At 42.3% G+C, this 12,685-nt stretch overlaps 1 protein-coding gene across 11 annotated transcripts in view; it reads right to left on the bottom strand.

The window, feature by feature from the left end:
• SH3PXD2A (SH3 and PX domains 2A) overlaps positions 1-12,685 on the bottom strand; it is a 294,236-nt gene that overhangs the window by 30,564 nt on the left and 250,987 nt on the right. For 9 of the 11 annotated variants that reach the window (XM_048505256.1, XM_048505257.1, XM_048505261.1 and 6 more), the window contains 2 exons: positions 7,299-7,412; positions 3,617-3,700 (listed from right to left, as the gene is read on the bottom strand). In XM_048505256.1, the coding sequence (XP_048361213.1) occupies positions 3,617-3,700; positions 7,299-7,412 (198 nt within the window). The remainder of the gene's footprint in view (positions 1-3,616; positions 3,701-7,298; positions 7,413-12,685) is intronic. The other 2 variants (XM_048505258.1, XM_048505259.1) reach the window with 1 other exon arrangement.

Here is a 12,685-nt window from a genome sequence, read left to right as displayed (position 1 = left end):
ACCATTTAAAAGACAGACCAACTGGATAAGACACGATAAAAACCTAAAAAGCTTTCTCCATAATTCTGTCTGCTTTTTCGCACTACACACAGAAAAACAATAATTTAAAGCTCTACGTAGCTTGAGATTGGCTTATCTGAAGGATTGTCTGCTCCCATATATTTCTGGCTGAAAATTAAGATCACAGGGAGGGGCCTTAAACTGCCCTATTAACAAAAGAAGCTTTTTTGGTGGGTACACATGAAACGGTCTTTTCAGTGACAGTCCAACAGTTATGGAAAATCTCCTTGAGCATGTAAACCTGACGGCACTTTTGATCTTTAGGAGACAGTTGAAGGGAGTTTTATTTAAATCTGGTTAAATTTAGCAGCAGTCTTGTGGTTTTAAATTTAGAGTTTATTGTACATTTTTACCTATGAGGTCTATAAGCTAAAAAGGCGGATAATAAATGCTCTAAATAAACAAATAAATAAACCTTTTAATATTTTACCAAGTGAACACTTTAATATTTTGATATTTGCAATTGTACTATAATTGACATTGTTTTTGCACTGCATATATTTTAGATACCTGTTCTTCCTATCTTGAGTCTCCACCAAGCTCTCAAAATCCTTTGTCATTCCTGGGCTGTAACTACATATCATTGGATATTGCAATCTTTTGAAAATGGATTTTCCTTTGTGAATGAGACAATCCAGCTGTAAATCATTGTTACAGTGCAATAATAAGCGATATCTAATATTGTGTGGATGCAGCCCTGGGCTGCCTATTTGAAAGTACCAGACAAACAGGCTGGAAATCTTTAGAAACCTTCAGCCCTGCTCAGCTTTAATCCTCTAGTCTTGTATCAACTTCTTCATTTCAAAGTTTAATTACTTTTCTCTTACATGCTTACAGCCTATTGCAACCTAATACTTTTCGATATTTACCAACCATTTTTGCTTCAGGTGTATTCCACAGTTTGCAGAAACAGTCAAACTACATTCTTTAAAGGGTTCATTTTTCTTTCTTTCTTTCAATTGCATAACTAAAGGCTAGTGTGTCATACATATGAAACAGAAGTCCATGGAAGCTGTTTTCATTTGCTTCCTGTGGTGGTTCCTTCCACACCATTTCATGTTTTCTTCATAACATTGTAATGGATTCAACTACCCCTGTGATGACAGAAAGAAGCTTTTGATCCAACTCTGGAATTTGGAATGACATAGAGAAAGTAATCCAGTTAATTGTATTTGTGTACAAATGGCTTGCTGAAGAGAAGCCAGTAGAATGAGCAACTTTGGCTGTTTTTGCATGGTCAAAATATCCCAGGGTGAGCACAGAAAATATCCCTGTGCTGCCGAGAACTCCGCACGCTTTCTGAAGCTGCACAGGGGTCTGCCCTGGTTTTGCACCGCTATTTTCCAATTGCACTGTGACTTTCAAAAACCACCAAAGAGGTGGTACTTTTAAAAATGTTCCTGTGTGACCCCGCTGCCATGTAAACACCTCGGGAGCAGAACCAGAGCAGAACTAGTCTATTTTTCCTGCCTCGCTGTTCTGGTCCACCTCACCAATCAACAGGCGCTGGGAGCAACAAATGTTTGCATTGGCTTTGGAATTGCTTGGTTTTGCTTAAGAGAATCACTGCCCTCCTGTTCTTTTCACTCCCCCTCTACAACACTGAAAGTAGGAGGAGGTCATGTCCTCCATGGCTCCCCATGCGGCACTCCCCACGCGGCACCCCCCTTCCCCCACTTACCTTAGTTCCTTTCCTTTTTCTAGAACTTTTTCAGGCTGCAAAAGGCTTGTTCACTGAAAAATGGCCCGATGGGAACTATACTTCCCAGGAGGTTTTGTGAGCCCCAAGGTCTCCTGGGAACTGTAGTTCCTCAGGCCATTTTTACTGTGAACAGGCCTTTTGCAGTCTGAAAAAGTTCAGGAAAAAGGAAAGGAACTGAGGTAAGTGTGAGAAGGGGGTGGGGGCGCTGTGAGGGGCACCACGGGAGGGGGGGAAGGGGGAGGGGCCTGGGTGTGATTTTCTGCACCTCAGGTGTGCGCCCTGTGCATGGCGCACCCCCTTCCCCTTGTAGCTCCGCCACTGGGAGAAACATCTGAGGTTCTTGATTCTGGTGAGTTAAAAAGACTCTACAGAAGTGTATGTTGAGAATAATACAGCAGCACATTAAGAGCTGCACCTCACAAATTCCAGTTCTTGTCCAGATCACTTTCTGCAACATGGCAAGAAAGGGTATATTGAAATTTATGACCACTGTGTATCAGTTATGGAACGCAAATCTGTGATCTGATCCTCTTTTGAAAAGTTTGGGGCAGAGGCACGCAGTCTGGACGAATTATCCTATTAAGATTTCCTAAGCAAAATGTAATAGCTCAAATCCTGAGTCTTCCAAACCACAGAAGAATTCTCTTTAAAAATACTTTCCTTTCAGTCAGCAGTCTTCCATGGCATCTTTCCTCCCCCTCCCCCACAATATAAATAATGTTCTTCAGCACAGAAAGTTACTGTGCACTTGAGAGACAAAAAGCCTTGAGCCCTTAACACTGACACTTGACTCACTTCACCCAAAACAAACTCTTCTTCATATTTTTCTACTTCTGCTTCAGTACTTCTGCTTTTCTATTCCTACTTTTTTTTGTTAGGAGACAGCTCAAGAAACAATTAGGTGATCAAATGGTGGCATAGTCACCATGCAGTGCCTGTGATAGTCATCTTCCCATAGGATTAGGAAAAGTAGTCCCTTGTGCAAGGACAGGATAACCTATGGGGTGACACCACATCCCGACGGTTACTAGACAGACTATGTTTATGGGGTGATGTCATTCCCCAGTCCTCTACACTTCACCCTCAGCAAGTTGGGTACTAGTTTTTCTGACTATGGAAGACTGAGTCAGCTACCTGAAACCGATTTTTTCTGTCATTTTGTAAAGTAGCCTTGGTAATGTGAGCTAGAATCCTCATCTACACTGTCCTTTTCCCAGGTGGCCCATCTCTTCCCCTACTAGCCCTGGTCAAGGCAAGGCAAGGTCAAATGAATGGGTTTTGTTCCAGTGCAATATTAAAATGGGGCAATGACATAACAATGCAGTTGTGAATGAAGGGAGTGAGCAAGTGAGGGAAAACAGTATAGGCAACCCTAAAAAAATCCTAGCCTTGTTGACAAGATTAGGTCCTTCCCTGTCTTAGTTCAATTGCCAAAGTCTGAGTAATATTGACAAAAGTGATTTTAAGCCTTTTTTTAAAAAAGCTGATTTGTAAATAAAATTTTAAAAAAACCAGATGATAACATGCCTTTGGTGTAAAAATAGTTCTTTCTGCTGTTCTTTTTTGCCACCTTAGCAATATAAAGAAATAATGCATTGGAAACTTAACAAGGTTAAAAATCACTTGTGGAAATTTGAGGAGTTAATTTTTTTCCTGTCAGCTCCAATTTCTAACATGCTCAGCAACAACCACCAAAATGTCCTTCAATTCTGCAGAATATAAGCATGTTTCTGACGCAGAAGCAAGAAGAGCCAGTGAAACAACACATCAGCCATTTTTAGCAATGTCAAATAGCAAGAGAAGCAGCAGCAACCAGTTTTTGTGGCTTTTCAAATGTCCCACAAAGCTATTCACCTCGACTCTGCTGCCTGTTGACCATCCCTCCCAGTGTCCATCGCCGGTCCAGCCGCCTCAGGTGAGCCTTGCGTCTCTTAGAAACTAGGTTGAAAATGGATGGAAACATAAAAGAGGGAAGAAAGGAGGGGGAGGGGGGGTAAGATGGATGGACAAAGAACAAAAACCAACAAAAAACGTGATAATTGCAAGGACGGGCTTTTTGTTAATATGGATGGGATGCAATAACACACTGGGATTAGTTTATGATGTGTAATAACTAGGTTAACTGGCTGAGGCCCAGGCACACAAACACATTTGTTCCTTGCTGCATTTAGTGGATTCAGTAGTCCATACCAGTAAAAGACAGCATTTATCCAGCATCAAAATTATGCAAAGGACAAAAATATCATGATGTCTTCACTTACACTGTATGCTCTTAGGCCAGAAAAGATCTTAAGGACAAAATTTATAGGACAGAAACATTCATGGCTTTTGCAAAGGTTCCAGTCCAGATGATGATGAAAGTTGTGACACAGTTCGAAGTTATGTCATACAAGCTGCATCTTTCACAAGGTCTCGACTCACCAACACACATTAAGTATACGGCAAGGCTACTATGATCAAAAAACTAGTAAAAATTGAAGGAGATTTACTGGAATACTGTAAGATTCATTTTGTGTGTGTAATGAGAGACCCACATACTACAAAAATTCTTCAGAAATCAAGCCTCCCAAATAACACTAGTATAAGCATTCCATTTTTAGAATGTCTGCAAGATGTGACTAAATATATGGACATCAATATATGGTTAGTTTTGAAGCTATGGCAGGCACATCTTTTGCTAAGAATTTAACTGTCTGATAACTTTTGAAAAATGTCCAGCATCCCTGAATTTCACCTATCATGTCAAAGTTGACAATTAGTCTTACACTCTGAACAGTGGAGATTCACAATAGACTATAAACAAAAAAACAAAAATGAGAATTTGTGACTATGAGATTGTTACAATAACTGTACATGAGGACATTGTTTTCATCACAAAGAGCACATTCCTTTCCCCAGTTATATTCATAACTGAATCTAAACAGTCTGTAAGTTTGTGCGTCCATTCACAGGTTCCAAAACAAATTCTATGACATGCCCCAAGATGACAAGACCTTTGGATGACACTGTTGCTAGTTCCTTCCTACTGTCAAAGTGGAATTCTTTTCACACAAACAGTTTGTGTGTCTGTGTACATGTGAGGAAGCTATAAAGGCTGGGCTCTCCTCAGTTATACCAAATCAGTTATACGCTCCCGTTATTCCAAACAGATTAAGGCACTGATTGCACCTGATATAAGGCTCTTTTGCCACTTGCCTAGAATATAGGTAACCTTAAAGCAGAGCCCTTGAGATGGCATTGGGAGTTGTAACAACTGTTGAGGGGATCCAGAAACACAGTTTAGAGTAGGAGCTTAATATTCAAATAGACTGGAAGACCATACTCCCACTGGTCACAGGCACCAAAAACCTTTTGTTACTCCAGTTCAAGTGTACTGTCCTTCTACATATTCACACTTCCTTCTCACTAACATGTGCCAGTTTCCCCTTGTTGGTTTGAGCATTCCTTACTTGTTTTCCAAAATCTGTTCAAACTTCACATGCTAGAACAGTTGCCCCTTTATCTTGCAAACATACCCTTTCCTGTGAACCAGGAAACCTCCTTGGTTGACCACAAGTCATCCTCCCTCTCCTTGCCTGACAAACTGCAGTCCACCCCATGAAGACACACTTTGTAACCTGCACAACTGACTTAATGGAAGATGGGGAAAGGTGATTCTGAGCGCAGTCACAATGATTGAGGGTTCAATAATTTTGCCCTGCAAAGGGCATTAACTCATTCATGTGCATGGAATGTCACAAGTTGCACTGAAAACCACTAAAGAGCATGACAAGGCTTCAGCCCATAGGTTTGGCAGCCTTTGGTTAGTGGGTTTCCACCTCTCCTTCGACTGGGGTTCACTATACTAGAAAGCTATACTGGAAGTACTGTAGACTTTCCCCTTATGTTGGAGAGAAATGTCCTGAAGATAGAGGGGATGGTTTGTGACATCTGGCCATGCTCAAAACTTGAACTTTCAACATTTTTTGAAAGCAACTGCATTAGCTTGTTAGAGCAGGGCTGCTTCAAGTTCTAAGAAGCAGTGCATTTCACAGGACATGTACATACATGCATCCAAAGTGTATTCCACCATTGTTATCAAACTATCTTTTTGATATAAGCTTTTATCTAGTCTAAGGACAGTGAAGAGTTCTGTACTGTCCCTTCTTACCATTATATTGTATATGTGTCTGTGCTGGAACAGTATTTTCTGTGCAGTCATTTTTTATGATTTAACTGACTTACTGAACCAACATACAATTGATGGGATAAAATGATTAGAAAATTAAGACTACCGGGAGAAAGCCCTGGACAAAATAGGTGTGCTAAAGCCAACACCTACAGGAGAAGGGACTATACACAGGTTTTTAAACAATATTAGAAAAAGTGACATGGAAACTGGAGAAAAACTAGAATACTGGCAGTTCCTCCAACCAGAGCATTTTCTTTTGCTGAAGATGCAGCAGTGATTTCCACCAACTCCCCCCTCTTGTTGCAGATCCACGCTTTGTCCCCCATGCAGTTTTTGGAGAGCCTGTTTTTAGGAACAAAATTTCAGGGGACTCAAGAATAATGCAGCAGGAAGTGGGGAGTGATGAAGTCTCACTCTGCGAACTCCACAGATTATTGGATACATGCCAATTTCAACATCATAGTGCAGTATTTCCAATGTCTTATGTATATCAGGGTGGAAGGAAGAAGTTTGTAAGCCATGTATGTTTTTCTCTACTCCAAGGAGTATCTACAGGTTGAAGAAAATTGGGGAGGGGGGATGCGGAGCTGGTTTCCTACAAAAGAGCATAGATATAGATACTAGAAATCAAAGAATACCATTATCGAAGTTATCATTACCATGTTTTTAATTGAGTTTTAGAATCATACAATTTAACACAGAACATTAAATTTAATATCTAGTCTCTACCAAGCTCCTTATAAGGCATATCTTAAGCAGGCCATTGCACTGAACTTTAAAACATAGCTGCTAGTTTATACAAAGGTCCAAGCAAACCTTTAACAATGGCCGTTTATGCACGGCCCAAATACGACGCCTGGCGGTAAAACGCCGCCCAGGTCGCCAGCCAAGATATAGCGCCGCTGCTGCAACGCAGCAGCGCACTGAATGCGCTTCCCTCGCCAGGGCGCCTCAGGCAGCTTCTAAACAACAACCCTTTAAAGGGTTGTTGTTGGGAAGGCGTCTTCCGCTGCGCGAACTCGGTGCTAACAGGGAAGATGATCTTCCTCCCACTTCGTGTCAGCCATGGAAGTCTGCCGAGTCACCATTACCTCGTCTCTCCACCTCCAGGGGTCGGAGGGCAGCGTGGCGGCTCACGCTGCAGGCTAATTTGGTGAAGCGACACGGGTGCAGGAGGGAGGGAACAGGCCTCCGGCGGAGCCGCTTCTGCCTCTGCCGCCTTCGCCTGCTTCCAAGACGCCTGCAGGCGAAGCCTGCCCCACGCCGGCGAAACTCTCGCCGGCGTGGGGGCGACTGGAGGCCGTGCATAAACGGCCAATGCCTTTTCTCAACAAGTTATCCAGAAACTTCTCTTGATATTCTTACCTTCCCCTCCCTTGGACATGTTAATTTCAGAATCATCTCTAATCCCACTTTGGGATTCCAGGTATGTGGCAGGGACCCAGCCTTGCTCTTCTGATGTGCTTACAAACCACCAACCTGTGAGAAGAATAAGAAAATAACGGTTAGTGGGGTGGGATAGAAACTATTGTTCCAGGTCTATCCTATCCTAACAATATACATTTCTCCAGAGCTTCACTATTCCTTACAGTTAGAACAACCATTATTCTATAAGGAGATCTTTCAGTGCCGTAAGTGACATTTTGCTGCTTTAACCCCAACCCCTCACCTCCATGCACACACATTAAACCATCATATCAATAATGAAAGAGAAGAATTTGGAAAAATGCTCAGCTGTCACAACTAGAACATCATCTAACATCCTGTCTGTTTCTCTGAGCTGATCAGTTCTCTTCATTGAAAATTGAAATCTATGTGATTGGACATGGCTGTAGAAGAACACAGAAGAAATCGCAAGTTCATTTCTTGGTAAGAAGATAGTAATCAATGTACAATAAGCTCTTTACACAAGCCTGTATAACTGTCAACATTCAGGAGTAAACTTTAGGACCTGGTTCTGTAGATCACGTAAGACACTGATTGTGCTCAGAATCCCCTCAGAAAACCTTTGCTCTCCTTGCCCAAGAAGAAACTGAATAAACCACACTTAACTGTTGAAGGTAAAGTGCAAATAGGAATGCAAAGCTGAGTGACAAAGTTGACATTGGCGCAAGAATAAACAGCACTGCTACCATATCAACCCATGGTAAGTGGGTGGAGCTCTGTTTGACGACAACAGGGCCTCTACCCATATTGCCAACCCTTGGGAGTTGGCAACCCTTGGGAGTGTCTAGCATTGCCTTGCCAAAATGAGCAGCCCATTCTCTGCATTGGCTAGTGAACCCACAAGGACTGTAAAACTTGTCTGGTCTTACCCTCACCCATATCTGCCTTGCAAAATAGCCTGTGTTTCCCTTCCTAAAGGGATTAAAGCTAAGACATGGGACCATCTCCAGCCCTGAACTATATGCCTCATTAAAGACAAAGAACTTACTAATATGACTGCCACAAGTTTCCTGCCAGTACTTTGCTAATCTTGACTTCTTCTTCTGACTAATTTTTCTCTAAAGACTACCTCATTTACACTATCATTGTTTTACAGCTGTAATTCAATCAGTTACCTTCCCCCTTTTGGGCACTCCCAGTTTAGTCACTTAAACCAGCTGTTCAAGCCATTAGACTAATGTCCCAATAGTTAAGTTTTATCTCATCTCTCTGCAGAAAGGCATGGTTTCTCCTTGTCGTGTGAGATTAAGGATCCCTTTGCATCACCAGAGGGCCCAACCTTCCCTATAAATTAGTCCCTTGCCCAACATTCTGTACTTCTGAGCCTGCCTTTGGGTCAGAGGTGGAGCTACCAGGAGATGGGTGTGGGTGTGTGTGCATGTTGCACTGGGCAAACTCCTGGGGGGCACGTAAAATCCCCCCCCCGTGCCCCCACACACTTACCTTTGTTTCAGCCTGAAAGTGAAACAAGATAGGAATTGGCAGACAATGCTTAACTTAAGTCTCTTTGCTGCAGCCAATAGCTTCAGCCCTTAACAAAAATGGCTACAGTAATAGCCAAGTAAAACCCTAAATAGCTTCCGCTCTTAACAAAAATTGCTACAGTAATGGGGACAAGATCATGTCTTCATGCCCTAAGTTCTGAAAATTGTGGAGGTAGGTTTTAAAAGAAAACACGACCTCCTCCTACTTTCAGTGTTGTAGAGGCTTCTGCCTCACAAGGGAGGAAGGTGGGCTTGAAAACTGGCGAAAGGGCTGGGAATTGGATGGAGCCAAGGCGGGTGGTGGAGTGGGGAAGATATTTAGCACTATAAAACTGCATTATGCAAACAGCACACAGGCAGCAATGCATAAACTTTGAAGATTCAGAATCTGAAGAGTTTACAAATTAATCTCATAGATGCCTGCTTCCCGCACCTCCAGCTCCCTCTTCTGAATGACCCATTACGCACCCAGGAGGGCCCGCCACCTCAATGCGATCACCTTCAGTTTCTCCCGGGCATACCCTAACACCAATCTGCCTCCATGCCAATTCCCCTGCCCCTCGGTGGCCGCTACAGCAACTCAACAGATTCTCCCCCTCCCCCAATCTCCTCAGACAGGTACAACAGTTACAAGGGATGCCACTTCTCCATAGCTCTTTGGGGATCTGATGCGGGATTACTGTTTATGATGCCTATTTCGGAAGAGTTTTTGCTTCCACTATTCTCTCCTTGAAAATACGTAGAAGAGGAGGAGGAGTTTGGATTTATATCCCCCCTTTCTCTCCTGTAGGAGACTCAAAGGGGCTTACAATCTCCTTGCCCTTGCTCCCTCACAACAAACACCCTGTGAGGTGGGTGGGGCTGAGAGTGCTCCCAAAAGCTGTGACTGGCGTCTGCAAAAGTGCAAAAATATTGCTGGCTGCCAGAGTGAGGGCCTTCATGTTGCTCTTTGGGGATCTGATGCAGGATTACTGTTTCTGATGCCTATTTCGAAAGCGTTTTTGCTTCCACTATTCTCTCCTTGAAAATACGTAGAAGAACAACAACAGTTTGGATTTATTTCCCTTCTTCTCTTGCTCTCTGCCACTCCTCTGTCTTTCCCAGGGACGTGCCGCCCACACCCTTCTCGGTACACCAGAGGAGGAGCCTGTCAGCGGCACGTCCCTGGGAGAGACACAGGATGCACAGACAGAGAGAGAGAGACACGCTGCTCACAGCCTCCTTCTGGCCAGATCCACCTTTTGCCGCGTCCTCTCTGTCTCAAGAAGGAGGCTGGGGTGTCACTTCCCTATCCCCATGCATCTTCTCTCTCTCCTCGCTCGCCACCAGACCTCCAAACGCAGCTGCTCTTCCGTCCCCTGGGATGTGCCAAGCACTGTCTCTCTCCAGCCAAGGCGCTGCAGCTTTCCAGTATGGAAAAAAAATGCCCTGAGGAGGACCATTGCCCCGAAGAGGAAAATTGCCACAGCAAAGCGTGGCTGGCTCCACTAGTATGTTTATTATTTTTCTTTTAATAAAATGTGTTCAACTTTTATATAAATTATCCTGTGGATTTCTTGCAAGGCAACTTTCTTTAAAAGTTGGCAACCAAGATTCCGTGCATGTCCACTTCTCGTTAAGGAAGGTCTGCCCTTTGCTAATTCCCCACTCTAAAAAGGGCAGACTCCAGCATTTTGGATAACAGCACAATCACTGAAACTACATTTTCCATAAAACTGATTGTACAGGTACTACAAAAAGTGCTGGTTATTTAGAACTGTACTAACCTTTCCTATAGACAAGCAACTTTTTGAATCTTTCCCATCTGTAGAATCCAGTTGAAACAAAAAGTTCTCATGCTATATTGTCATTGATATTTAACATCATATTTAATGCAGCATGCATTACTAAATGTTTCCTCATTTATTTAGGCAATATAGACAACCCATATTGTTAAAGCCAATTTAGTTAATGCTTTTCTTTTCTAAAAGAGGAAAATAACTTTACAAATCTTAGTGTAAAAACTCTTAACCAATTTCCCTTTCAGCTTTAGTGAGGATAAATAATTTATCACTTTTATTTAAGTCAGGAAAAATAATCTTCTTGGGGTGGTAAAAATGTTCACTGCCAAGGATTGTCAGTGAAGTGTTTAACTACCAGCAACAACGTGCTCTTAGAGGTGGTCTAATGAAACTAATTACAAAAAAATACTCTCATTACCTACCAATGAAAGCCCTCTCAAAAATTAGTAGTGGTCTGTTACCCTGGGCAGTAGATGATAAGTTGTCCATTTAAGCAAAACACAGTGAACCCACAGAGATATCGTCTTCTGCCAAGTGGGGAGATATACTTTGGCTTCCTAGAAGCATAATTCAGTGGCATGCTTCATGAGTCTGCCAGACCCTCCTGTGCCCACCCTTCCAAAGACACAACTCTACAATGAAAGTCTTCCACTTTTACAACAAAGCTTTGTCCATTAGTACACCTGACCCACAAACTAGGGTTTTCTCTCATCCTTATGAACCAGGAATCCAAATGCCAATTCAAAGACAAGAAAGCAAGCAATAGTTTGTGATTCAGATGCAACAAAGGATGCCTTGCTGTGAATAAGGAATAACCATGAATGAGGGGTGGAAAGGGTATGTAAAGTCAATGATCTTTCAGGTTTATTTACATAACAAAAAGATTGATTGTTATAAGTGAAGAATGCCAGTGATTATACAGGCTTACCCTTAGCGGGATTTAACATTTGAAAACTGAAGAAATGGAGAGGTTTCATGTCCTACACTTTACCTAAATGCAATTCTTTAACTGAAAGTACTCAAATATGTACATAACCTTAAAATTCAAAGTCCAGTTGCAATGGAAAGCTGCTTCCACATGGACACTTTACTCCACTTTGCTTCCAAATTGGAAGCTTTTTAAAGCATCCATGCAACATCATGTCATCCGCTATAGTAAATACCATTAGATATATTTTTAAAAGACCTCCAATTGTGGGGCAGGGAAAATGGTTGCTATCAGGGACTGATGTAAGGGAAATCGTCCAAGTGTGGTTGGGCCCCTGAATGCTTTCAAAAAAGATTGTAGCAAAGCATGTTTGAGAAAGATCAGAGCAAAGCAGGGGAAAACCTTGAAAGTGAATTACAAGATGTTGTACAGATGCTTTAAAAAAAGGGGGGGGGGAACAATCCAGTACTTCCATTTGGAAAGGCAATGAAAGCAGCACAAAAATTTGTAGACGTGTGGATGCAAGTAAAGACAGTACTAAACAGATAAGTATTTTGATTGCCTTAGTTCAGTTAGCAGGAAATAAAGCACTACTACTTTGGGAGACACTGCTATCTATCTATCTATCTATCTATCTATCTATCTATCTATCTATCTATCTATCTATCTATCTATCTATCTATCTATCTATCTATCTATCTATCTATCTATCTATCTATCTATCTATCTATCTATCTATCTATCTATCTAGCTAGCTAGCTAGCTAGCTAGCTAGCTAGCTATTTGATTTTTATACCGCCCTATCCCTGAGGGGCTCCGGGCGGTGTACAACAAAACTAATACAAAACAAGTTCGGGAGCAAAACTATACAATTAAAACAACAGCAACCCATAGAAGCTCCATCGTTAAAATATACTAAATTTCATTAAAAACAGCGGTAATACCATAACAGAAGGCGCCCGGTAAACCCTTTTCCTTAAAACCCTCCCCTAGGGAGCGGCTGGACTCCTCCATAGGAGGGTAATCTAAATGTAATTGAGCAGGGGCGCCATACTCAGCAGCTGGTTGCTCCAAAGGCCCGGTGGAACAACTCAGTCTTACAGGCCCTGCGTA

The sequence above is a fragment of the Sphaerodactylus townsendi genome, linkage group LG08, assembly GCF_021028975.2.
Source record: "Sphaerodactylus townsendi isolate TG3544 linkage group LG08, MPM_Stown_v2.3, whole genome shotgun sequence".
Classification (NCBI taxonomy): Eukaryota; Metazoa; Chordata; class Lepidosauria; order Squamata; family Sphaerodactylidae; genus Sphaerodactylus; species Sphaerodactylus townsendi.
This window is presented reverse-complemented; position numbering and strand designations above follow the sequence as displayed.